Consider the following 26,918-nt stretch of genomic DNA (forward strand, 5'->3'; position numbering starts at 1 on the left):
AACATTCTAAAGAGATCGTAAATGATGGCAGATCCAAAACATTGACTGTTTCACTTTCCATAGAGGCTGCCTAACTTCCTGAGTTATTCCAGTAGTTTGGTTTCTACTTCAGATTTCTAGCAACCACATTTTTTTGTTGTTGTTATTTTCATTCTCAAGAGAATGCTTCTGGTCATTAACTTAACTTAACTTAACTTTAACTTTAATTGTCATTCAGGTATACACATAGACACAGTGCACATTGAACGAAATTTTGTTGCATTGACTCTTCAAGTAGCAGCAGAATATAACATTTATATCAGGCGATCAGTAAAAGTGCTTAGTGTTTCCATAAAAAGTACTTCATGTGCATAGTTCTGTAAAATAGATATGTAGGAAAGTTTTTAAAAGTGGCAATGTATAAGAAAGTTCTAGCCTCGGTTTGATTGTGAGTTCAATAGTCTTATGGCCTGGGGGATGAAGCTGTTGCAGAACATAGAAACATAGAAATTAGGTGCAGGAGTAGGCCATTCGGCCCTTCGAGCGTGCACCGCCATTCAATATGATCATGGCTGATCATCCAACTCAGTATCCCGTACCTGCCTTCTCTCCATACCCTCTGATCCCCTTAGCCACAAGGGCCACATCTAACTCCCTCTTAAATATAGCCAATGAACTGGCCTCGACTACCCTCTGTGGCAGAGAGTTCCAGAGATTCACCACTCTCTGTGTGAAAAAAGTTCTTCTCATCTCGGTTTTAAAGGATTTCCCCCTTATCCTTAAGCTGTGACCCCTTGTCCTGGACTTCCCCAACATCGGGAGCAATCTTCCTGCATCTAGCCTGTCCAACCCCTTAAGAATTTTGTAAGTTTCTATAAGATCCCCTCTCAATCTCCTAAATTCTAGAGAGTATAAACCAAGTCTATCCAGTCTTTCTTCATAAGACAGTCCTGACATCCCAGGAATCAGTCTGGTGAACCTTCTCTGCACTCCCTCTATGGCAATAATGTCCTTCCTCAGATTTGGAGACCAAAACTGTACGCAATACTCCAGGTGTGGTCTCACCAAGACCCTGTACAACTGCAGTAGAACCTCCCTGCTCCTATACTCAAATCCTTTTGCTATGAAAGCTAACATACCATTCGCTTTCTTCACTGCCTGCTGCACCTGCATGCCTACTTTCAATGACTGGTGTACCATCTCCCCTTTTCCTAGTCGGCCACCATTTAGATAATATTCTGCTTTCCTGTTTTTGCCACCAAAATGGATAACCTCACATTTATCCACATTATACTGCATCTGCCAAACATTTGCCCACTCACCCATATCCAAGTCACCTTGCAGTCCCTGATTTCCCTTGTTATCCACGGATGCACTACCTTCCCTGAATTATTCTTTTGCCAAACTGGGATGAACAATTTTTGTAGTTCATCCATGCAGTCTTTAAATGTCTTCCATTGCATATCCACCGTCAACCCTTTAAGAATTAATTGCCAGTCAATCTTGGCCAATTCACGTCTCATACCCTCAAAGTTACCTTTCTTTAAGTTCAGAACCCTTGTTTCTGAATTAACAATGTCACTCTCCATCCTAATGAAGAACTCAACCATATTATGGTCACTCTTGCCCAAGGGGGCACGTACAACAAGACTGCTAACTAACCCTTCCTCATTACTCAATACCCAGTCTAAAATAGCCTGCTCTCTCGTTGGTTCCTCTACATGTTGATTTAGATAACTATCCCGCATACATTCCAAGAAATCCTCTTCCTCAGCACCCCTGCCAATTTGATTCACCCAATCTATATGTAGATTGAAGTCACCCATTATAACGGTTTTGCCTTTGTCGCACGCATTTCTAATTTCCTGTTTGATACCATCTCCAACTTCACTACTACTGTTAGGTGGCCTGTACACAACACCCACCAGCGTTTTCTGCCCCTTAGTGTTTCGCAGCTCTACCCATACCGATTCCACATCCTCCAAACTAATGTCCTTCCTTTCCATTGCGTTAATCTCCTCTCTAATCAGCAACGCTACCCCACCTCCTTTTCCTTTCTCTCTATCCCTCCTGAATATTGAATATCCCTGGATGTTCAGCTCCCAGCCTTGGTCACCCTGGAGCCATGTCTCCGTGATCCCAACTATATCATAGTCATTAATAGCTATCTGCACATTCAACTCATCCACCTTATTACGAATGCTCCTTGCATTGAGACACAAAGCCTTCAGGCTTGTTTTTACAACACTCTTACCCCTTATACAATTATGTTGAAAAGTGGCCCTTTTTGATTTTTGCCCTGGTTTTGTCTGCCTGCCACTTTTACTTTTCACCTTGCTACCTATTGCTTCCACCCTCATTTTACACCCCTCTGTCTCTACGCTCACACATTTAAGAAACCCTTTCCCTTTAACTCCATCCTCCACTATCCCATTCGACACCCCACCCCCCTAATTAGACACCCCACCCCCCTAATTAGAACCTGGTTGTCCCGCTCTTCATGCTGCGGTACCTCCTCCCAGAGTTCAGCAGTGTAAACAGTCCATATTGTGGGTGTGTGGGGGCTCTGGTAATGCCCTTAGCTCTTGTCAGGCAGCGTTTGTAACCAATGTCCATGATGGAAGGAAGAGAAGTCCCAATGATTTTTTCCGCTGTCCTCACCACTCTCTGAAGGCACTTCCAGTCCGCAGCTGTACAGCCGCCGCACCACATAGAGATGCAGCTGGTCATGACTGATTCAATGGTGCTTCTGTAGAATGTGGTGAGGATGGGAGGGTGGAGGTGTGATCTTCTCATCCTGCGGAGGAAGTACAAACGCTGCTGTGCCCGTTTTACCAAAGTTGTGATGTTTGTAGTCCAAGTTAAGGTATCCGTTATATGCACTCCCAGGAACTTGATGCTTTTCACCTGCTCCACTGCTAAGTTGTTGATGCACAGCGGAGTGTGACTGGGCTGATTTTTCTTTCTGAAGTCGACGACAATCTCCTTGGTTTTGTCCACATTTAGGAGAAGGTTGTTCCTGCTGCACCAGCTCACCAGCTGCTCCACCTCCTCTCTGTATGCCTGGTCGTCGTTGTTGCGGATGAGGCCCACTACTGTTGTGTCATCCGCGTATTTGATGATATGGTTAGTAGTGGACCTGCCGACACAGTCATGTGTCATCAATGTGAAGAGCAGCGGACTCAGGACACAGCCCTGAGGGGAGCCGGTGCTCAGTGTGATGACATGTTAATCTTATAACAATATAGATTAGTTAATTAATTAATTCTAATCTATAATTAGATTAAAATTATAGATTAACTAGACTAAGTGGGACCCGTTGGGTCCCAGTCACACAGGACCCCTGGTCCCCCAACGCAACCTGTTGGTGGCGAAACCCAACCCAACGCAACGCAACCCAAGGTGGCGAAAAATCGTAGCGCTATTGTGTACCGTTTTTGCACAAATGTAAAAACAATGCAAACCGGAAGATAACAAGGTCAGCATTTTAGTTATGGGTGGAGGGAGGGAGAGAATGCGAATATGCCATTGAGAACATCAATCTGCAACTGCTGTATGTAGGACCAGTCCAGGCAATCTCATTCCATTTTCACTTTTTTTAATCTCTCCTTCAGGCATCATCCATTTCTCCTTTGAAAGCCACGATCAGATCTATTACTACCAGCAGTGAATTTCAAATCATGAATATTTCGCTGGAATTGGACCTTCAGTTGCAGCTGTATTTGATAGATTCAGTGCAACTTCCTAGCTTTTGAACTTTGTGTTTTAATTTAGAGACCTCAGAATTCCTTATTTTTAAATCTCTCAGCTGTACAAAATATGTGTGCACATATACATCCAAAGCTTAGACTTTGCACCCACTTTTTTTTCATAGGAAACACCACTACTTGGCTGAATTAAATTCAACATGTTGAAATTATCCATGAGTGCTCGGATCCAAAAACCAGGCCACGTTTGTGGAGGCAAATTTGAGTTCTAACATTTTGTTGCAGTTTTGCAATTGAACCTCAATTGTAAAGTTAGTTGTGCAGTGTGCAAATTCAATAATGACTATTATTAAACTTGTTTATTCTGAAAAAGTTTTATCATATTTAATGATGTCCCAACATTTTGTTTATGATTGGACTTTGTTAATTGAAACGAACGAAAAGTGTAGAAAACTGATTAAAAGAGAGTGCATTGACAGCTCATCTCCAATGTGCAGACATGTTCAGTTGAATTATCCCAAACTATTAAGCGAGTTCGGTATTCCGACTGCGCATGCCCAGGTCATAGGTCACTCTCTATAAACATTCTCTGCAGCTAGTGGTGCTGCGTTGTGTGCAGGCCGGCGTTTCGTCCGTGGTCGGGGTTCGGCCTGGGACTCCGGCGCTGCAGGTGCTGTTGATTTGCAGCTGGGCCGTCCCCATCCCCTCCTGGGTGTCCCGTCCCTGTCTGGGGTGGTCCTGGGCTGGCGGGGCAGTGACGGCCCCGGACTTGCAGCCAGTGCGGGGGGGGGAGGGGGGGGGGGGGGAGGGGGGGGGGGGAGGGGTGGGGGGAGGCGCTGGCTCCTGCTCGGCTCTGCCTGTCCAGCCGGGTTGGCCTGGAGCAGTGGCAGTCCCAGACTTGCAGCCGGCGCGGGGGGGAGGCGCTGGCTCAGGCTTGGCTCTGCCTGTCCAGCCGGGTTGGCTGGCAGCCGGGGCACAGGCCTGGAGCGGTGGCGGCCCCGAACTTGCAGCCGGTGCGGGGGGGGGGGAGGGGCTGGCTCAGGCTCGGCTCTGCCTGTCCAGCCGGGTTGGCCGGCAGCTGGGCTGCTGGCCTGGAGTGGTGGCGGCCTCGGACTTGCAGCCGGCGCGGGGGGGAGGCGGAGTTGAGCTGGGATCGGCGCTTCTCCACACTGCTGTGGGTCTGGGGGCCGCTGCTCCGAGCCAGTGTCCCGTCGGCTCAATGGCGGTTCGGCAGCGCTTGCGGCGCCAGGGACGTAGGTTCGATCCTGGCTGCAGATGAGGCATGGGTCTGTGTGCGTGCAGCTGCCGAGAATGTCTCTCCGCCGGTCCCGTCTCCCCCCCCCACCACGTCTCCCACTCGCATCTGTACCCTCTATCTCACTGTTACACCCTGCTCTCCCGCTACCAGGCACCCCTGTTCCTCAGATTAAATATATTTTTACACATAAATCATGAATAAAGATAAGATTTTATACAAAGTGTATTCAGTCAGCACTTTGATCGCTTTTTCTTTATAGCGAGTGACCTTTGACAAACCCCATGATTCCTTGTGTTTTTCAGAATACCGAACTTGCTTATTAAAGTTACAAAATGGGATTAATCTTTTTAAACTGCACTGCAGTTTCCTGTTATAATGTTTTACGAATTAGGATGCCTGGTGGCATGAACCTTGAATGTGACAAATCCCTATTATGACAACATGGTATCAAATTCAGCATAACTAGATTACTTTCATGAACAGTATCTATTCTTTGTATTCCAAAGTGCCAACCAAATAGATTTTATTTTAGGATCTAGATTCATGGAATAATCATTGTACTCTTAAAATAAAATATGCAGTAACTTTGTTTTCTTAGTTTCCTTTTTTAAGTGAATTAATTTGGATGAGGATGAATGACCTCGGCAGCTGCTCTAGTGAACTTGTACTTACACGGGAATTGTTTAGTTATGATTTCACTGCTCTCTCATCTTATACGCTCCCCTATCTTTCCCTGGAATGTGAGTGGTTTGCTTGAGGCCACGATTCCTGTAACAGATAATGGAAACTCAATCTGTCCGGAGCGCACGTCTTCATAGTTGCATTACATCCATTGTTTCGCCTTGACTACCTCCATATAACGCTTAATGAATCCGAATAGTAATTTCACCTTTATGCTACATTAGGTAACTTGTGGTATCTTTTTTTTAGAAAATGGGCATCTTTTGATTCATGTGTTATTAGTGTGTTGATTAACATGTGCATTTACTGAATTATTACAACCATTTTGAAACCAAATAATATGTTGGCTTTTAATTTTAAAGGATTTAAATACAAGAGTAAATATGTCTTGTTACAATTAGCAATGCCTTGAGACCACATCAAGTGGATTGTGTATAATTTTGGTCTGTGTACCGAAGGTAAGATATAGTTGTTTTAGATGGAGGGTGGCAAAGATTCGCCAGACATATTCCTACGTCATCGATTTGAAACATTTAAAACATTTGAGAGGGTTGAACACTGAAGGAGTGATTCCCTTGACAAAGGAGTCTAGAATTTGGTGTCATAATCTCACAATAAGGGTTAGGTCATTTAGGATTGAAATGAGACAAAACTTCTGTGTTCAATGATAGGTGTAAGAATTTCTAGAGAATCAAGGCTTACTAATTGATTGCATTCAAAACATTTAAAAACATTTTGTTTAGAAGAAATATGGGAATAGGAGCATGATGTAAAGTTCAATATTTCATGATCCTGTTGAATGGTTGCACTTGAGGGGCTGATTGGCCTACTCCAGCTATTACTTGTACCGCTATTACTTTTGACACTTAAGCGCGGCTTGTTTCCAAAATGGTTTCCTATAAAGATGAATGTCACATGATCAGCATCTTCAACCTTTTTCATTTCCTTCTTTGCCCAGTGCCTGTAGAGAACTGAAGTATAACTCTTTATCCCACCCTTTGTGGCATCTGTAATTGGCAGGGGCGAGGTGATGCTGCTGGGCAAAAATTGCAAGAGCTGCAACGAGGGAGACTGGGAGATCAGGAATACGTCCTTAGCATATAGGAGGCCCGTACAAGACTTATAACAGCAGGGAAGAAGCTGTTTTAGAATGTGGTTATATGTGCTTTTAGGCTTCTGCACAATTGGAGAGGGGAGAAGCAAGAATGGTGTGAGTGGTCATTATATCCTTTGATTGCTTTCCCAAAGCAGCGTGATGTGTAGATGCTGTCGGAGGGGGAAACTGGATGGACTGGGCTACTTTCATAACTCTGCAATTTCTTGCTGCCTTGGGCCGAGTGCCTATCCTATCAAACATTGAAACTGAGACAAATAGGTGCATGAGTAGGCCATTCGGCCTTTCGAGCCAGCACCGCCTTTCAAATTCATGGCTGATCATCTAAAATCAGTACCCTGTTCCTGCTGTGATGCTTCTGGATTGGATGCTTTCTGTTGTGTTTCTGTAGAAATTGATGACTCATTAGAGACATGTCTCATGAGGAAGTAGATAAGTCGGTGTGCTTTCTTGGCCATAATGTCAATGTAGTTGAACCAGGATAAATTGCTGGTTAATACATGTACTGACTAATATGAAGCTTTCAACCATCTCAAGTTCAGCACAATTGACAAAGATTGGCTTGTGTACTCCACCCTGCTTCTAGAAGTCGATGGCCAGCTCCTTGGTTTTGCTGTTTTAGAGAGAGGTTGGTGTGATTGACACCATGCTACTAAACTCTCTACCTTCTTCCTGTACTCCGTCTTGTCATTGTTCAACATCTAGCCGACAATGTTGCCGTCATCTGCTCTAAATGGAGTTAAAACAGAACTTGACCTTGCTGTCAAGAACGTATAGGGTCTAGTGAGGAGCTGAGAAGGCAGTCTTGTGGTGCACTGGTGTATGGAAATTATCATGGGGCGTGTTTTGTCACCTAGTTTTACTGATTGTAGTCTACGGGTCTAGTACAGGAACCATTTGCAGAGGTGTGAAGTCCTTGGTCCAGGGATTTAGAGGTGACCTTGGTTAGGATTATGGTGTTGAAGACTGAGTAATAGTCAATATATAGGAGTCTGATATAGGTTTGAATTGAATTGAATACATTTTATCAGCCAAGTACCGTATTTCCCGGCAATGAAGACGTGCCCCCATTTTGAGTTGCTAAATTTTGGAAAAAGGCTGGCGGGACACGATCAAGGGTTTGATTTAGTCCAGGGGTCGGCAACCTTTTTTGCATAGGGACTAGGTTTCTCTATTAGCTGATGATTTCTTGCAAGCCCTTCCACACTGAAGAAAAGTCATTAGCTGAGAAGTTGCTCCTCAACTTCTCAGAGTACTTTTTCAAGAGAGAGTTTGGTTTAGCTCTTAGGGATTTTAGATGATCAGCCATGATCATATTGAATGTCGATGCTGGCTCGAAAGGCCAAATGGCCTACTCCTGCACCTATTTTGCTATGTTTCTATGTTTTAAAACACACTTTCTTGTTTTACTGGCCGACTTCGGGGCTGTTGCGGCGGCGGTGACCCGACTTCAGAGGTTCGGCTGCGGGCCCAGTGGACAACATCGTCGGGAGCTCGCAGGTCCCAGGTTGGTGACTGGTTCTCCGAAGCTCCCGCAACAACTGCTTCATCCGCTGGACTGGAGGGTGGCAGCTTCGTCCGCCCCGGGCCGCGGAGTTTGAATCGGCCCGTTCACAGAGCTCGGATTCGGCTGCGGGACTTACCATCGCCCGGCGGGGTCCCTACATCGAAAGCTGGATCGTCTCAACGCAGAGGGAGAACAAGGAGGGAAGAGACAAGGACTTTAAGACTTTTGCCTTCCATCACAGTGAGGAGTAGCCTGGTGGACTCACTGTGGTGGATGTTAAACTGTGTTCATCGTGTGTTTTGTTATTTTATTCTATGTTATGACTGCAAGGTTCACAATTTCGTTCAGGCTGAAAAGTTTGAATGACAATAAAGGATACTTTGACTTTGACTTATGCCTACCTAAGAGATCGATTTCTTAGGTAGGCATAATTCTCCCATGCCTTTCATCCGCAGTACATGTAACATGCGAAGGTATATGCAACTCACATGCCGTCAACGTTGCTTCAAGCCTTCAATGACAAAGGTCTATAAAGGCAGCTGAAATTCTGCCTTTGCACCGTGGACTGCGTGCATGTGCTGCGCAGCGTACTGCGCATGTGCAGCGCAAGTTTCTTGGTGGGTTTTTCAAACATGGATTGTCATTATCTTAAGATTATCTTAAGAAACAAAGAGAGAAGAATGGAGTTCGTGTACAAATAATGTGGTAAATAAATTTATTTGTGCTACTGTATTTCCTGGCAACGAAGACGCTATTTTTTACCCTAAAATAAGGCCCAAAAATTTGCCTGCGTCTTGGAGGCCGAAGGCTAGATTGTTAGCCAAGAAAGATAGACTTGGGCCAAATCGCTTTTAAAATAAGGGGGGAACACAATGAGGCCTAACACGGGTCGGCAACCTACGGTCCGGATCCGGCCCGCAACCCGAACTCAAGCGAACCCAAGCGAGCCGACTTGGGAACTGCAGCCATTCGCGGGGCACGCAGCCGACCTGGGTGTCACAGCCAGACCTGGGGCAAGCGAGCCGACCTGGGCGCTACAGCCAATCCCGTGGCACGCAGTCGACCTGGAAACTGCAGCCAGACCTGGGGCAAGCGAGCCGACCTGGGTGCAACAGCCAGACCTGGGGCAAGCGAGCCGACCTGAGAACTGCAGCCATTCGCGGGGGAACGCAGCCGACCTGGGTGTCACAGCTAGACCTGGGGCAAGCGAGCCGACCTGGGCGCTACAGCGAATCCCGTGACACGCAGGCTTTGGAGGTGTGTGGTGGTTGTCGGTCAAGTGAGAATAACAGAGAGAACTGCTGACTTGTCAACAGACACGCACAAAAGCAGCAGGTATTAGTTTTGAAATTTTCGTTATCCCTATTTTTGACCTGGCTCAGAGACCGGACAGCGAGGGGACCAGCTCAAGAGCAAAGATCATAGAGCGGAGTGGGTCAGCGGGCGATGGATAACAGGACAGCTGGCGGTGGAGCTTACTCCTGTGTCAGCGCGAGTAACCTCAATTGGTCCCTTAAACTAGTATTGTCATTCAATAAGATCACAACTGATTCAACTTGTCCCGGTGTGCTCCCATTTTTACCACCATCTCTCCACCTGCCGTCACCCTCCACCCCCCCACCCATTCAGTCATTCAGAATGCAGAAGATCTGAAAGCTTGGGGAAATTGAATAGTTACTTTCTTTTTTTTTTGAGCGTGAGAAATTCTATGTCCCGCCAGCCTTTTTTGCAAAATTTAGCAACTCAAAATGGGGGTGCGTCTTCGACGCAGGTGCGTCTTAATTGCCGGGAAATACGGTATATGTTTTTTAATACTTTATTAAGAGATAAGGCTTCTGAAGACAAATTACTTTCTAAAAGTCGACTGACTGCCTACCGGAGAGAACAATCTGTGCATGCGCGTTTTTTAAAAGATTTTTTAAAAGCCGACTGACTGCTTACGGAGAGGAGAACAATTTGCGCATGCACGGTTTTCTCACACTAATAGTGCAATAATTATAGTCTATTGTAGTTCAGAGCTTATATGAGGTTGTCACGTTTAGTAGCCTGATGGCTGTAGGGAAGTAGCTATTCCTGAACCTGGACGTTACAGTTTTCAGGCTCCTGTACCTTCTTCCCGATGGCAGTGGTGAGATGTGTGTGGCCAGGATGGTGTGAGCCTCTGATGATGTCAGCTGCCTTTTTGAGGCAGCGACTCCGATAAATCCCTTCAATGGTGTTGGACTGGGCAGTGTTCACAACTTTTTGCAGTCTTTTCCGCTCCTGGACGTTCAAGTTGCTGAACCAGGCCATGATGCAACCAGTCAATATGCTCTCTACTGTGCACCTGTAAAAGTTCAAAAGAATCATCTTTGACATATCGAATCTCCGTAATCTTCTCTGGATGTAGAGGCGCTGATGTGCTTTCTTTATAATTGCATCAGTGTGCTGGGTCCAGGAAAGATCGTCGGAAATATGCATGGTGCGTCTTCATTGCCGGGAAATACGGTACTTTATTAAGAGATATGGCTTTTGAAGACTTTATAAAAGTCGACTGACAGCTTACGCAGAGGAGAACAATCTACGCATGCGTGGTTTAAGATTTTTTTAAAGCCTACTGACTGCCTACCCTGAGTAATTACTCATGGCACATGCCTGGTATAGAGTGAGTAGAGCAGGGGGCTGAGCACGCAGCCTTGAGGTGCTCCTGTACTGATTGTTACTGAGGATGAAGTATTTCTGCCAATTCGAACAGACTGTGGTCTTTGGATGAGGAAGTCGAGGATCCAATTGCAGAGGGATGAGCAGAAACCGAGTTCCATGAGCTTGGTAACCAGCTTGGAGGGGATGAGAGGCTTGAACGCCGAGCTGTAGTCTATCAACAACAGCTTGACGTAAGTGTTTTTATTGTCCAAGTGGTCCATGCGGAATGGAGAACCAGTGAGATCGCATCCTCCGGGGACCTATTGTGATGGTAGGCAAACTGTAGCAGGTCGAGGTACTTGAGATAGGGGTTGATATGCCCCATAACCAACCTCTCAAAGCACTTCATCACCACGCACGTTAGTGCCACTGGTCGATAGTCGTTGAGGCACATCACCTTGGGCACCGGTATTATTGATGCCGTCTTAAGGCAGGTGGGAACCTCAGACCTCAGTCGCGAGAGGTTGAAAATGTCCGCAAAACCCCAGCCAGTTGGTCTGCACAGGTTTTGAGAACTTGACCGGGTATACCATCAATTCAAGACGCTTTCCGAGGTTTCACTCCCCTGAAGGATCTTCTGACATCGGCCTCCGTGACTGTAATTATGTAATAATAGGTAATCTGTTTCCTCAGACTAGTACTGATCAACTTTTTGTACTGGGTCCTCGTGCATCAGTTTCTGCTTCGAAACAAGGAGTGGGACCCTGGCTATGATGAAAGAGGCATCAGGGTACTTAATTTCAAGAATTTTCATACATGCATCTGGTTCACGACCACATGGGGCAGAATGTAAACAACAGTCATGATAGCCAAAATGGTTTCTTGTTGCAGGTGGTAGTGATGGTGGTATTTCATTAAATATTTCTAGAGAGAAGGTACTCACCAGGACCGCCATGTCAGAGCACCATGATTTGTTGATTAGGAAGCAGATCCCTGTGCCTCTTACCTTGCTTGAGAATGCCATACGGTCCATCTGAGAACCCTTGGCACACTCAGGCAAAACAGGTGTGAGCCATGTCTCTGTGAAACAGAGCACACACAGTCCCTTTGTTCACTGAGTTAGGCCTGCCTAGGTTCAAGTTCATCCAGCTCAATTTCAATTTGTGTTGAGGCTGCTTTAACAAGAGTTTGAGAGTTCGTTTTTGAAAAATCGCTTTAAACTGGAAACTGTAACTTTCAAATGTTTAATCTGATTGTGTGGACTACAGGCAAGAATGACACATCTAATGAGATGAGGAAGTGGCATGAAAAGAATGATGCCCAAATGGAACATGGTGTTACCCTGTACTAGGAAAAAAATGTTAATGTCGATTAAACTAGGAATTTGGCAAGATATTTCCCTAATCAGTGTCATTTTCGCAATTAAGATGTATCCTGGTCTTGCGGGTCCTTTTGAGTAGATAAAATACAGAGAAATAGATAAAATAGTGTGAGGAAATGTTTTTGTTTGCAAAAAGCATTGGAAATTGATTGTCATGGCTTTCAAAAGGAAATTAGGTATTTGAGGTAATTGTTGCAGGCAAATTGTTCTAGGCAATTTTCATGTTTCCTTGCAACAGAAGGAGATAATTTCAGCCCATCAAGCGCATGCAGCGCACTAACTATCCCTATCGCCGACAGTGCCTTCATAATGTTTGGGACAAAGACCCGTTATTTATTTACCGTATTTCCCGGCAATGAAGACGCTATTTAGGTTGGGTTGTTAGCCCAGAAATATATACTTGGCTATCCCTCAGTATAGCAACATCAAGAATGATGTTGTTATGCTGAGGGATAGCCAAGTCTATCCCTCATTGCTGGCAGCTGATGGGAAGCGGCTGTAAAAGGTCAGCGCTGCTGGGGGGGGAAGAGTTCCTTTCACAGCATGTGGGGAGCCTGGCCCGGGTCAGCACGGACAGGAGCGTTGCGAAGGAGGGGGTCGGGGATCATCCCAGCAGCTCACTCACTCACCGCTGCCGCGGCGCTCCATGCACGGAGCCACGGCATTTGGCCGGGGAGGGAAGTAGCTCGGGTGGCTGCGAGCGGCCGCCGGGACCAGACAGTGAGGGGACCAACTCAAGAGCAAAGATCCTAGAGTGGAGCAGATCGCAGCCACCTGAGCTACTTCCCTCCCCGGCCACAATGCGGTGGCTCCGTGCCCGGAGCACCGCAGCAGCGGTGAGTGAGTGAGTTGCTGGCATGATCCCCGACCACCTCCTTCTCAACGCTCCTGCCCGTGCTGACCCGGGCCAGACTCCCCACACGCTGTGAAAGGAACAAATTCTGGATAACCCTAGTGGTGAAAAGTTACCAGTGGGTGGTGGGATTGGTCTTGATCTTACTGATAGGTGGGTGGGCTCAAGGGGCCGAGAGGGAGGAGTAGGGAGAGGGAGGGATGGAGAGGGAGGGACGAAGAGAGAGGGACGAAGAGAGGGAGGGAGGGAGAGTAGGAGGGAGAGAGAGCAGAGACTGAGACACATGAGAGCAGGTTGAAAAAACAAAGAAAGCTGTTGGAGGCAACGAAAGCTGCCTTGCATAACACTGTACAAGTGAGTAACAGAAGCAGGCCGATACGGTGTAGTTACATAGATCTGTTTTGCCTTGTTCTTCTTTGCGTTGTTAACATGTGTCCGCGAAAAAAAAAATCGACAAATAGCACGCAGGAATCATTTTTGAAAATTTCAGGAAATACCATCAAATTCCAGGAAATTTGGGATTCTATTTAAGGAAAAAAAATGTTGGAGTGTGGAAGCACTGTGTGGCACCCTCTTCAAGGAATCTGTGGCAACTGAACTGGCAAGCACAGCAAAGCTCTTCGGCCAATTAAATAGGAGAATTCTCATTGAGGTTATGCAGTTCAAACCAAAGATCATAGAGCGGAATAACCCTAGTGGTGAAAAGTTACCAGTGGGTGGTGGGATTGGTCTTGATCTTACAGAATGGTGGATGGGCTCAAGGGGCTGAGAGGGAGGAGTGGAGAGAGGGAGGGAGAGAGAGGGATGGAGAGGGAGGGACAAAGAGGGAGGGAGCAAAAGGGGGAGAGAGGGAGGGAGGGAGAGTGGGAGGGAGAGAGGGATCCAATGCACTGAGGTGTAGTGCGTAACGGCCGCCATCTTGGAATGCTCAACCCGACTTCCTGTTTCATTAACATACCACTCGGCAATGGAAAAGTAATAACCTGGTGAAATTGACTTAAGATCTTGCTGCTTAAAAAATGCGAGGATATTAAAAGTCATACCTCTAAAAATTATAGCCGATTCAATCTATTGGTATTTTAAATTTCAAGATCTGGATGATTATTTTTGTAAGCGTTGATATGCCACAGTACTTGAGGTTTAGAGGCTGGAATCTCTCTCTCGTTCTTTCTCTCTCTCTCTTTCTCTCTCTCTCTCTCTCTCTCTCTCTCTCTCTCTCTCTCTCTCCACTCTCTCTCTCCTCTCTCTCTCTCCTCTCTCTCTCCCCTCTCTCTCCCTCTCTAGCTTTATCTCTGCCTCTCGCTCTCTCCCTCCCTCCCTCTCTCTCTCTTGCGCGCTCTCTCCCGCACTCTCGCTCTCGCTCCTTCCGTCTCACCTTGGCATTCCCGGAATCATTTGGCGTTTTGCAAAGACAACTGCATCTGCAGTTCCTTCCTATTGAAGAAGAACCTTGTCCCGAAACAACTCCTAATGCATTCCCTCCACAGATGCCGCCTAGCCCGCTGAGTTCCTCCAGCACTGTGTGTTTTTTATTTAACTCTGAAATTGAAGATAGACACAAAAAGCTGGAGTAACTCAGCGGGACATGCAGCATCTCTGGAGAGAAGGAATGGGTGACTTTTCGGGTCGAGATCCTTCTTCAGACAATCACAAGTACTTTCACCGACGAGAGTTCAGTTCCGTCTGAAGATGGATCTCAATCCGAAACGTCACCCATTCCTTCTCTCCAGAGTCGCTGCCTGCCCCGCTGAGTTACTCCAGCAACAGCAAACCTAGTCAGGATCGAACCCAAGTCTCTGGTGCTGTAAGACAGCAACTCTACCGTTGCACCACCGTGCCTCCCAAACTATATGCCAAACTTTAAAGTGCTGAACAAGTTGCTATGAATCTATGTGTAGGAAAGAAATGCAGATGCTGGTTTAAACTGAATATAGTCACACAAAATCTGGAGTAATTCAGCGGGACAGATTGCATCTCTGAAGAGAAGATCGCGACCTGAAACGTCACCACATCCTTTTCTCCAGAGATGCTGTCTGATCTGCTGAGTTACTCCAGCTTTTTGTGTCTATCTTTACGATAAATCTATTCAGTTTCCTTCCGTTTTAGCATGATATTGGAGAATAATTTTATATGTAAATCTGAACCAATTTTTTCAAAAGGATATAAATGCTCGATAATCATTTATACTCTATTAATGCTTGTAATTTTCTGATCCAAACTATTCCAAAGATGTATGGCTTTGTACGGCCTTTTTAAAACAATGCACCTGATGTGTAGGGAGTGATTGAGAAAGTGGGAAAACTTGGAATTAGTGTGAATGGTTGATTGATGGTTGGCATGGACTCAGTGGGCCTGTTTCTATACTGTATCTCTAAATAAAACTATATATAACTTAATAACCCTGTAGAATTTGAAATGGTCATGCAAACTTGCAGTGAAGCATGAAATTGGTCACGAGAAGATTAGAAAAAGCATCTTAAGAGACAGCAAAAATCCCCCTACCCCTTATTACCATATCAGAAATAATAATCCTATCCATACAATGACTAAAAATGCCTAAACCAATTCAGCTGTAAACTGTGAAATCCAATAACCTATTTGTGACTAGGTGAATAAAAATATAATTTTTGATTATTTTGAGATATCTTACAACAGCATAGTTTTTCCCCCTTTATTTGTTCCTAGGTTGGATTAAAAATAAATAGCACTGTAAACAAAGCTTATGAATTCTATTTCCATTCCTATATACTACATATACATTACCATTTACATTTGCCACAAGCTTCTAATTAATATTAGCAACCTATTGTTGTAATAGTTGTTGCAGACTGCACATGTTTCTTCCTGAATCATGAGAAATTAGCCTCATATTTAAGAAATAACTAAGAAATATTGTACCCGTGTAGTCTTCTCTGGATGAGCATGTACATAAATTTATGTCAAACGGCAACATTTGAACAAAATTATTTTGTTCTCCTTCGGTGTCGTGCTGCGCTCTGAGAACTCCGCTCTATGATCTTTGCTGAGAACAAAGCTGGCAAAGCATTGTTTCTCTTTTACAATATGTATGATGCACATATGTAAGTCCTGGTTTTCAATCACTGCTGTGACATCTGGTCGGAGTTGGAAACAGTAGCTATTGAAAACACACAGCCATAAACATGGATGATCAGCCATGATCATATTGAATGGCGGTGCAGGCTCGAAGGGCCGTATGGCCTACTCCTGCACCTAATTTCTATGTTTCTATGTTTCTATAATTGTAAACGACATCTGCGCCGCCGCATTTTTGAACATTTCATACAATAAAGCTGATATAAGGTGGGTATCAATTAATTCTAGACAACAGATTTAAAAAATAATCTAACCCCATTAAGTCACTCAGGGTGTATTATGAGTGCTCTACTGTATGAAGTGTACAGCAAAACATGTACTTCCAGAGTGGTCTGTCGTGTTGTTTCTTCAGCGGACCACAAATTTATTTTGAGAGCAAACCATAAAGTGCTGGAGAACTCAGCAGGTCAGGCTGGATCTATGGAGGGTCCGAAGAAGGGTCTCGACCCAAAACGTCACCTATTTCTTCTCTCCAGAGATGCTGCCTGACCCGCTGAGTTACTCCAGCATTTTGTGTCTATCTATGGAGGGAATGGCTAGGTGACATTTAGGGTCGGGTCCCTTCTTCACACATTTTTTAAGGGGTTGGGAAAGATCGAAAATTTCACGTATTTAAATATGTTGTCACGAATATAACTAGTAGTGTGGGAGAAAATTCCATAATTGCCACATACATACCCAAAAGTAGAAATGTAGAAAGTTACAGTGTGTAAAAAAATAGATATTACGAGCTTTGTAGTCTCCTTGTACCAATCAAACGGCAAATTCAAAATTCTATATTTTGAAAATGGGCGAAGCAATAAGTAGCATGTTCTCTAGAAAGGCTTATCCTAAAATAATTGATCAGAAGGGTGTCATTTTCAGTCAGGACGTCTGTATCATTCAGTCAGTGAGCTGTAGATGTGGACGCCATGACGGTAATCGCAAGCCCATCAAGATGGCGCGATAAATTACCCATGAAGTACTACGGAGCAAAATGATCATAATATGATTAGTTTTAATCTGCAAGTTGAACAAAGGGGACTATGAAGGCATGAGAGGGGAGCTGGCCAAGGTAGACTGGAAAGGGATCCTAGCAGGAATGACAGTGGAACAGCAATGGCAGGAATTTCTGCGCATAATCCGGAAGATGCAGGATCATTTCATTCCAAAAAGGAAGAAAGATTCTAAGGGGAGTAGGAGGCTGACAAGAGAAGTTAGGGATAGAATAAAACTAAAAGAAAAGATGTATAACACAGCAAAGAGTAGCCGGAAGCCAGAGGATTGGGAAACTTTCATAGGACAACAGAAGGAAACAAAACTGGGCAATACGGGCTGAAAAGATGAAGTACGAAGGGAAACTGGCCAGGAATATAAAGAAGGACAGTAAAAGCTTCTTTAGATATGTTAAGGGAAAAAGAGTAGCAAAGTCAAATATGGGTACCTTGAAGGCAGTCACGGGTAAAATTATTATGGGCAACAAGGAAATGGCAGAAGAGTTGAATAGGTACTTTGGATCTGTCTTCACTAAGGAAGACACAAACAATCTCCCAGATGTACTGGAGGACAGAGGATCTAAGGGGGTAGAGGAACTGAAAGAAATTTTCATTATGCGAGAAATAGTATTAAGTAGGCTAATGGGACTGAAGGATGATAAATCCCCTGGGGCTGATGGTCTGCATCCCAGGGTCCTCAGAGAGGTAGCTCTAGAAATAGTGGACGCATTGGTGATCATTTTCCAATGTTCAATAGATTCAGGATCAGTTCTTGTGGATTCCTGCCATATGTGGAGGATATCTAATGTTATCCCACTTTTCAAGAAAGGAGCGAGAGAGAAAACGGGGAATTACAGACTAGCTAGCCTGACTTCAGTGGTGGGAAAGATGCTGGAGTCAATTATTAAAGAGGTAATAATGGGGCATTTGGATAGCAGTAAAAGGATTAGTCCAAGTCAACATGGACTTGTGAAAGGGAAATCATGCTTGACTAATCTTCTGGAATTTTTTTGAGGATGTGACAAGTAAAATGGATGAAAGGGTGCCAATGGATGTAGTGTATCTAGACTTTCAGAAAGCCTTTGATAAGGTCCAGCACGGGAGACTGGTGACTAAAATTAGAGCACATGGTATTGGGGGTAGGGTGTTGACATGGATAGAAAATTGGTTGACAGACCGGAAGCAAAGAGTAGGAGTGAACGGGTCCTTTTCAGAATGGCAGGCAGTGGCGAGTGGAGTGCCGCAAGGCTCGGTGTTGGGGCCGCAACTGTTTACCATATATATTAATGATTTGGAAGAGGGAATTAGGAGCAACACTAGCAAGTTTGCGGATGACACAAAGCTGGGTGGCAGTGTGAACTGTGAAAAGGATGTTAGGAGATTGTAAGGTGACCTGGGCAGGTTGAGTGAGTGGGCAGATGCGTGGCAGATGCAGTATAATATAGATTAATGTGAGGTTATCCACTTTGGCGGCAAAAACAAGGGGGCAGATTATTATCTCAATGGGGTTAGGTTAGGTGGGGGGGGGGGGGGGGGGGGCAGCGAGACCTGGGCTTCCTTGTACACCGGTCACTGAAAGTTGTCTTACAGGTACAGAAGGCAGTGAAGAAAGCTAATGGAATGTTGGCCTTCATAACAAGAGGATTTCAGTATAGAAGTAAAGAGGTTCTTCTGCAGTTGTATAGGGCTCTGGTGAGACCACATCTGGAGTATTGTCTACAGTTTTGGTCTCCTAATTTGAGGAAGGACATCCTTGTGATTGAGGCAGTGCAGCGTAGGTTCACGAGATTGATCCCTGGGATGGCGGGACTGTCATATGAGGAAAGATTGAAAAGACTAGGCTTGTATTCACTGGAGTTTAGAAGGATGAGGGGGAATCTTATAGAAACATATAAAACTATAAAAGGACTGGACAAGCTAGATGCAGGAAAAAATGTTCCCAATGTTGGGCGAGTCCAGAACCAGGGGCCACAGTCTTAGAATAAAGGGGAGGTCATTTAAGACTGAGGTGAGAAAAAACTTTTTCACCCAGAGAGTTGTGAATTTATGGAATTCCCTGCCACAGAGGGCAGTGGAGGCCAAGTCACTGGATGGATTTAAGAGAGAGTTAGATAGAGCTCTAGGGGTTAGTGGAGTCAAGGGGTATGGGGAGAAGGCAAGCACGGGTTATTGATAGGGGATGATCAGCCACGATTACAATGAATGGCGGTGCTGGCTCGAACGGCCGAATGGCCTCCTATTTTCTATATGTAAGAATGGGAAATTCATATTTGGATTATGAGAGATAAAATGGCAGGCTGAAAAATGTTTTTGCTTAAATCTCCAATGTTTTAATGAATCAAATTCTACAATTCTATGTAAATTATTGGGGCTAGATATTAATATCTAATTATCAATTATTTGCCTTTTAAAAAATAAATTCACATATTCCTGAGTGCACTATTTGACTTTTGTTTTACTATTTGACTGTTTCCAGTTGCTTTAGCTTTTTTTTCTTTATTTTTGTTGGTTGTTATATAGACTGAGTTTTAAAATAGTTCTTATGTTTTCTATGATTTGTGGTGCGAGGGAAAATGTAATCAAGACATAAAATAGGCAACTGCTAATTTGTTCTTGAATGCATTCTAAATTACAATAATATATACTGTTTTCTCTCAGCTGTTGTTTCACCACATGGCAGTGGGATGCTCATGATGCAGCTTAGCATTCCGAACAACCCTCATCCGCGGAATCATTCTCCACCTCAGTGGAAACAAAGTAAATATTTCAGTATGGACCAGAGAGGACACAAATCTGCAGAATTTAACAGCCCAGAGATTACCACACAGGTATGCAACTGGTTGTGTTGTGCATATTTTATATGCTTAGAAAATATACAATACTTTTACACACAAGATGAATATCTCTTAGTACAGGTTTTGAATATCATGTCAGCAAATACTGATAGACTTTTTAATTTTAGCAGCAATAAAGTAGTACTTTCTGCAGGATTGCTTCGACTCTATTTTTGCAGCAGAGCCCAAAAACAATATGCTTATCTTTGTTCCTATTACAAGGAGATCAAATATTTTTAAAAGTTACCCTCCTTCCATTGTAAAATCATAACTGTGAAATGTTTCCTGGCAATTGGATAATGTTCAAATCCGTTTGTATCTCAACAACTGAATCAGTCCATGTCGTATATTTAGACGTGGTCTGATAAAACCAAGAATCCTTGACCTCCTGACCCATAGACAACATCCAGTGAGGATAGACGACAAAACGTCCCCCACAATAATCTCAACATTAAGTGTCCCGCAAGAATGCATGCTCAGCCCCTTAGTATACCCTACACATTCATGACTGCAACCAAATTCTGCTCCAGCTCCATTTACAGGTTTGCAGGTGATACCACTGCAGTGAGTTGGATCTGGAACAATGGCGAGAAGAAGTATAGGAAAAAGATCGAGAGCTTAGTAACATGATGTCAAGACAATAATCTCTCCCTCAAATTTCAGCAAAACAAAGGAGCTGTTTATTGATTTCATTGAAATGTGGTGATATACATGCCCCAATCTGCATCATTCGTGCCAAAGTGGAGATGGTCGACAGCTTCAAGTTCCAAGACAAAAATATCACCAACAATTTATCCTGGACAAATCATATTGAAGCTACAGCTAAGAAAGCATCCAATGCTTTGACTTCCTCACAAGACAATATGGTGTAAAGACAAAAATCTCTCCCTCAATTTCAGCAAAACAAAGGAGCTGTTTATTGATTTCATTGAAATGTGGTGATATACATGTCCCAATCAGCATCATTCGTGCCAAAGTGGAGATGGTCTAGAGCTTCAAGTTCCAAGACATGTTCAACATGTCTCGTTCAACATAAGTTCAACATGTCTGCAACAACTCTTACTCATTTCTACAGATCCACTGTGGAAAGCATCATAACTTGGTTTGGGAACAGCTCTGCCCAAGACTGCAAGAAATTATGGATGTAGCCCAGTCCATCACACAAACCTGCCTCCCCACATCAATTCCATTTCCACTTCATACTCAGGAAAGCTGCCAACATAATCAAACACTCTTAACATCCCAATCATTCCTCCTTTTTCCCTCTCCCATCGGGCAGAAGATGTAAACGTAAAAACCAGCAAGTTCAGGAACAGTTTCTGCCCCACTGTTATCAGTCATCTTTTTGTGCACTTTTATTCTGCTTGTTCTCTGTGACTGTAATGCTATAACGTTGTGCCACTTTATTCTGTATTCTAGTTTTGTTTTCTCTTTGCACTCCCTATTGTACTTGTGCATGGCTTGATTGTACCAAAGTATGGTATGATTTAACTGGATAGCTTGCAAATAAAGCTTGTCACTGCATCTCAATACACATGACCAAAATAAACAATACCAATACATTCAATGGCAATACCATTGCCGGAATTGACAAGAAACTCAATTAGACCATTTATATGAATGTTGTGGCTGCAAGAAAAAATTGAGGTTGTGATTTTCTGCTGAGTGACTCAACTCCTGACACCCCAAGAATTTTCTATCATCTGCAAGAAACAGTTCAGTCCTGTAATGTAGTAATCACTATTTGCGTGGATGAATGGAGCTATAGCAACTCTCAAAAAGCTTGACAGCACTTAGGATAAATTGGTACCCTATTCACAAGCCTAAATTCCTGACTTGTGTATTAATATCCTTTCAATGATTGAATCTTTAAATGCAATAAGTACATTCTGGTTACATTTAGATAAGTTACTTAATTTCTTTGACTTGATTCCCCCTTTGCCTCATACAGAAGTTTCAATGTAGATCCACAAAATAGATTGGTAACTCAGCGAGGCCACTCTTGATGGCACCTCCCAAACCCATAACTTTGTCCACCATGAAACATTAGGACCAAAAAGGCATGAGATAATCGTGCTTATTCACCTATCATTCATCGACATAATTTTGAAATATATCTGGAGTTCCTTGTATCTATCATCATTCTTTCATTGCTGTTAGGTTTAAATCTTATAACCCTCCAACAGCACAGTAATCATGACTTCACCAGAAGGATAATAGTTGTTTAAGAACACAACTAAGCACCAACTTTGAAGGGTAATTAAATGTTGGCCTTACCTGAGGTCCGGATATTGAAAAGATATTCAGAAAAGAAGCTGTGATCGAGTTAGATTAGCAAATTGCAGTGCCTCCACTCATGGATTACCTGTGATTAACTGTTACATAGATACATAGACAATAGGTGCAGGAGTAGGCCACAATCAGTACCGCGTTCCTGCCTTCTCCCCATATGCCTTGATTCCGCTAGCCCTAAGAGCTCTTTCTAACTCTCTTTTGAATGCACCCAGTGAATCGGTATCCTGTGGCAGAGAATTCCACAAATTCACAACTCTGTGTGGAAAAGTTTTTTTCTCATCTCAGTTCTAAATGGCCTACGCCTTATTCTTAAACTGTGGCCCCTGGTACTGGACTCCCCCAACATAAGGAACATGTTTCCTGCATCTAGCATGTCCAATCCCTCAATAATTGTATATGTTTCTATAAGATATCCTCTCATCCTTCTAAATTCCAGTTACAAGCATGAGTATAAAGTTTAGGTCAAAATGAGAGGTATTGATATTGAACATGTCATTAGCCTTGCAGACATTTAACTAAAGAAAAACATTCTGCCCTTGTCAGATTTGTTGTCAATAGAAAATGAAAGTGCAACGAACCAAGAATGCAACTTATTTGTAGTTCAAAAATTGCTTTGCTCGATATTGTTGACAAACTGTTAGTGAATTTTAAAACTTACAATTCCAGTGAAACAATGAAAAAGCAACTCTATGATGTTTATTTCAATTACATTTTTAAAACATTGAATTAGTGAGTTAAATGATGCAAACCTTGCAACGGGTTATTCAATAGAAGCAGAACACCAGATGTATTAGTTTGGGGCCTGCCTCAGTGATTTAATGTTTGATTTTTACTCCTTAATTTAGCTGAAGAATCTTTCAATAGCAGATGGAATATTTAGCCATTTTTAATGTTTTTTTTAATTTTCTTTAGAATCTGATCTTATATGACCTCAAAATACTTGAGCATTTGATTGAATGTAATGTTGACTTTTTTTTTTTAAACAGAACAGTCCACAACTGAGTAGTCCTGCTGTATCACCAGCCCAGTCTCCAGCACCACCACCAATGGCAACTTTAAAAAATGTCCGGACTGGATTAGGCCCTCTCCCAATCATGGCACAGTTTCCACGATCTATGGTCCCTGGACAAGGTATTTGTAACAGAAGTACATGACGTTCCATTGTTGTTACAAAAATATTACTTCCAAACATGGAGAACTTCCAGTTTTGTAAATTGGGGAGGTGTAGTTGGGACCCTAAAATGCAAAAGGACAAACAGATTTAGTGAGTGGGAAAATGTGGCAGATGAACTTCAATATTAACATGTGAGGTCATGTTCAGATGCATGGAGAATAAATCAATTTGTTTTTAATTTTCTGAAAATGAGTAACTGTTTAAGGCCAAAGGGATTTGAGTGTGACGGCTAAGATAAATAAAAGTTAGCCATCAGATACAGAAAATATAGAATATTCTAATGATGAAATTTAGAATTTCATTGTTATGTTTCAGGACACTTGGCAATAAAACACTCTTAGCTCTCTCTTGACTCTTATCTCAAAACAGCTATATTAAAAAGATAGGTACACAAAATTGCTGGAGGAACTCAGCGGGTGCAGCAGCATCTATGGAGCGAGGGAAATAGGCGACGTTTCGGGCCGAAACCCTTCTTCAGACTGATAGGGGGTGGGGAAAGAGAGAAGGACAAAGGGAGGAGGAGGAGGAGCCCGAGGGCGGGCGGATGGGAGGAGACAGCTAGAGGGTGAAGGAAGGGGAGGGGGGGAGGGGACAGCACGGGCTAGCCAAATTGGGAGAATTCAATGTTGATGCCAAGGGGACGCAAGGACCCCAGACGGAATATGAGGTGCTGTTCCTCCAATTTCCGCTGGTGCTCACTCTGGCAATGGAGGAGACCCAGGACAGAGAGGTCGGATTGGGAATGGGAGGGGGAGTTGAAGTGCTGAGCCACCGGGAGGTCAGGTAGGTTATTGCGGACTGAGCGGAGGTGTTCGGCGAAACGGTCGCCCAACCTACGCTTGGTCTCACCGATGTAAATCAGCTGACATCTAGAGCAGCGGATGCAGTAGATGAGGTTGGAGGAGATACAGGTGAACCTTTGTCGCACCTGGAACGACTGCTTGGGACCTTGAATGGAGTCGAGGGGGGAGGTGAAGGGACAGGTGTTGCATTTCTTGCGGTTGCAACGGAAAGTGCCCGGGGAGGGGGTGGTGCGGGAGGGAAGTGAAGAATTGACGAGGGAGTTGCGGAGGGAGCGGTCTTTGCGGAAGGCAGACATGGGGGGAGATGGGAAGATGTGGCGAGTGGTGGGGTCACGTTGGAGGTGGCGGAAATGGCGGAGGATTATGTGTTGTATTTGCCGGCTGGTGGGGTGAAAGGTGAGGACCAGAGGGACTCTGCCCTTGTTGCGTGTGCGGGGATGGGGAGAGAGAGCAGTGTTACGGGGTATGGATGAGACCCTGGTGTGAGCCTCATCTATGGTGGCGGAGGGGAATCCCCGTTCCCTGAAGAACGAGGACATTTCCGATGCCCTAGTATGAAATGTCTCATCCTGGGAACAGATGCGGCGTAGGCGGAGGAATTGGGAGTAGGGGATGGAGTCTTTACAGGGGGCAGGGTGGGAAGACGTGTAGTCCAGATAGCCATGTGAGTCAGTGGGTTTATAATGTATGTCGGTCAGGAGTCTGTCCCCTGCGATGGAGATGGTGAGGTCAAGGAATGGTAGGGAAGTGTCTGAAATCGTCCAGGTGTATTGGAGTGCCGGATGGAAGTTGGTGGTGAAGTGGATGAAGTCAGTCAGTTGTGTGTGGGTGCAGGAGGTGGCACCAAAGCAGTCGTCAATGTAGCGGAGGTAGAGGTCGGGGATGGGGCCCTGGTACGTATTGAACAAGGATTGTTCAACGTACCCGACAAAGAGGCAGGCGTAGCTGGGGCCCATGCGTGTGCCCATAGCTACGCCTTGTGTTTGGAGGAAATGGGAGGAGTCAAATGTGAAGTTATTGAGGGTGAGGACCAACTCCGCTAAGCGGAGGAGAGTGTCAGTGGCTGGGTATAGGTTGCTCCTCTGGTCGAGGAAGAACCGGAGGGCTCTGAGGCCATCCTGGTGGGGGATGGAGGTGTAGAGTGACCGGACATCCATGGTGAAGATGAGGGGGTGAGGGCCCAGAGAGTGGAATGCGTGGAGGCGGCGGAGAGTGTCTGAGGTGTCTAGAACATAGGTGGGGAGGGATTTGACCAAGGGGGATAGGATGGAGTCAAGGTATGTGGAGATGAGTTCGGTGGGGCACGAACACGCAGAGACAATGGGTCTGCCGGGAGAGCCGGGTTTGTGGATTTTGGGGAGAAGGTAAAAACGGGCCGTGCGGGGCTGGGGAACGATGAGTTTGGAGGCTTGGTCAGGTAGGGCGTGGGAATTGATGAAGTCGGTGATGGTGCTAGAAATGGTGGCCTGGTGCTCGTCAGTGGGGTCATGGTCCAAGGGTAAGTAGGAGGAGGTGTCCGAGAGTTGGCGCGTGGCCTCAGCTTTGTAGAGATCGACGCGCCAGACTACCACGGCACCTCCCTTGTCGGCTGGTTTGATGACCCAGTCTAGGTTTGTGCGGAGTGATTCGATGGCAGTGCGTTCAGAGGGGGAAAGATTGGAGTGAGAAAGGGGAGTGGAGAAGTTGAGGCGGTTGACGTCGCGGCGGCAGTTCTGAATGAAGAGTTCCAGAGCCGGGACTTTCTGGGGGGGGTTCCACGAGGAGGGGGTGCGTTGGAGACGGGAAAAGGGGTCATCATTAGGGGGCAAGGACTCCTTCCCATGGAAGTGCGCTGTGAGGCGGAGACGACGGTAGAAGCTCTCCAAGTCATGGTGGGCGCGGAACTCATTGAGATGGGGACGGAGGGGGACAAAGGTGAGACCTCTGCTGAGGACAGACCGTTGGGTGGGGGAGAGGGGGAGGTCGGGGGGGATGGTGAACACCCGGCAAGGGTGGGAGTTGGGGCCAGAGGGAGGCAGGTGGGTAGACTGGGGACGGGGCGATGTTCACAAAATTGCTGGAGGAACTCAGCGGGTGCAGCAGCATCTATGGAGCGAGGGAAATAGGCGACGTTTCGGGCCGAAACCCTTCTTCAGACTGATAGGGGGTGGGGAAAGAGAGAAGGACAAAGGGAGGAGGAGGAGGAGCCCGAGGGCGGGCGGATGGGAGGAGACAGCTAGAGGGTGAAGGAAGGGGAGGGGGGGAGGGGACAGCACGGGCTAGCCAAATTGGGAGAATTCAATGTTGATGCCAAGGGGACGCAAGGACCCCAGACGGAATATGAGGTGCTGTTCCTCCAATTTCCGCTGGTGCTCACTCTGGCAATGGAGGAGACCCAGGACAGAGAGGTCGGATTGGGAATGGGAGGGGGAGTTGAAGTGCTGAGCCACCGGGAGGTCAGGTAGGTTATTGCGGACTGAGCGGAGGTGTTCGGCGAAACGGTCGCCCAACCTACGCTTGGTCTCACCGATGTAAATCAGCTGACATCTAGAGCAAGTAACACTGCTCTCTCTCCCCATCCCTGCACACGCAACAAGGGCAGAGTCCCTCTGGTCCTCACCTTTCTGCCCGTAACACTGCTCT

At 45.2% G+C, this 26,918-nt stretch overlaps 1 protein-coding gene across 14 annotated transcripts in view; it reads left to right on the plus strand.

The window, feature by feature from the left end:
• r3hdm1 (R3H domain containing 1) overlaps positions 1-26,918 on the plus strand; it is a 212,127-nt gene that overhangs the window by 168,317 nt on the left and 16,892 nt on the right. For all 14 annotated transcript variants that reach the window (XM_033024673.1, XM_033024675.1, XM_033024663.1 and 11 more), the window contains 2 exons: positions 19,849-20,018; positions 23,306-23,450. In XM_033024673.1, coding sequence (XP_032880564.1) covers positions 19,849-20,018; positions 23,306-23,450 — 315 coding nt within the window. The remainder of the gene's footprint in view (positions 1-19,848; positions 20,019-23,305; positions 23,451-26,918) is intronic.

This window comes from Amblyraja radiata, chromosome 7, assembly GCF_010909765.2.
Source record: "Amblyraja radiata isolate CabotCenter1 chromosome 7, sAmbRad1.1.pri, whole genome shotgun sequence".
NCBI lineage: Eukaryota > Metazoa > Chordata > Chondrichthyes > Rajiformes > Rajidae > Amblyraja > Amblyraja radiata.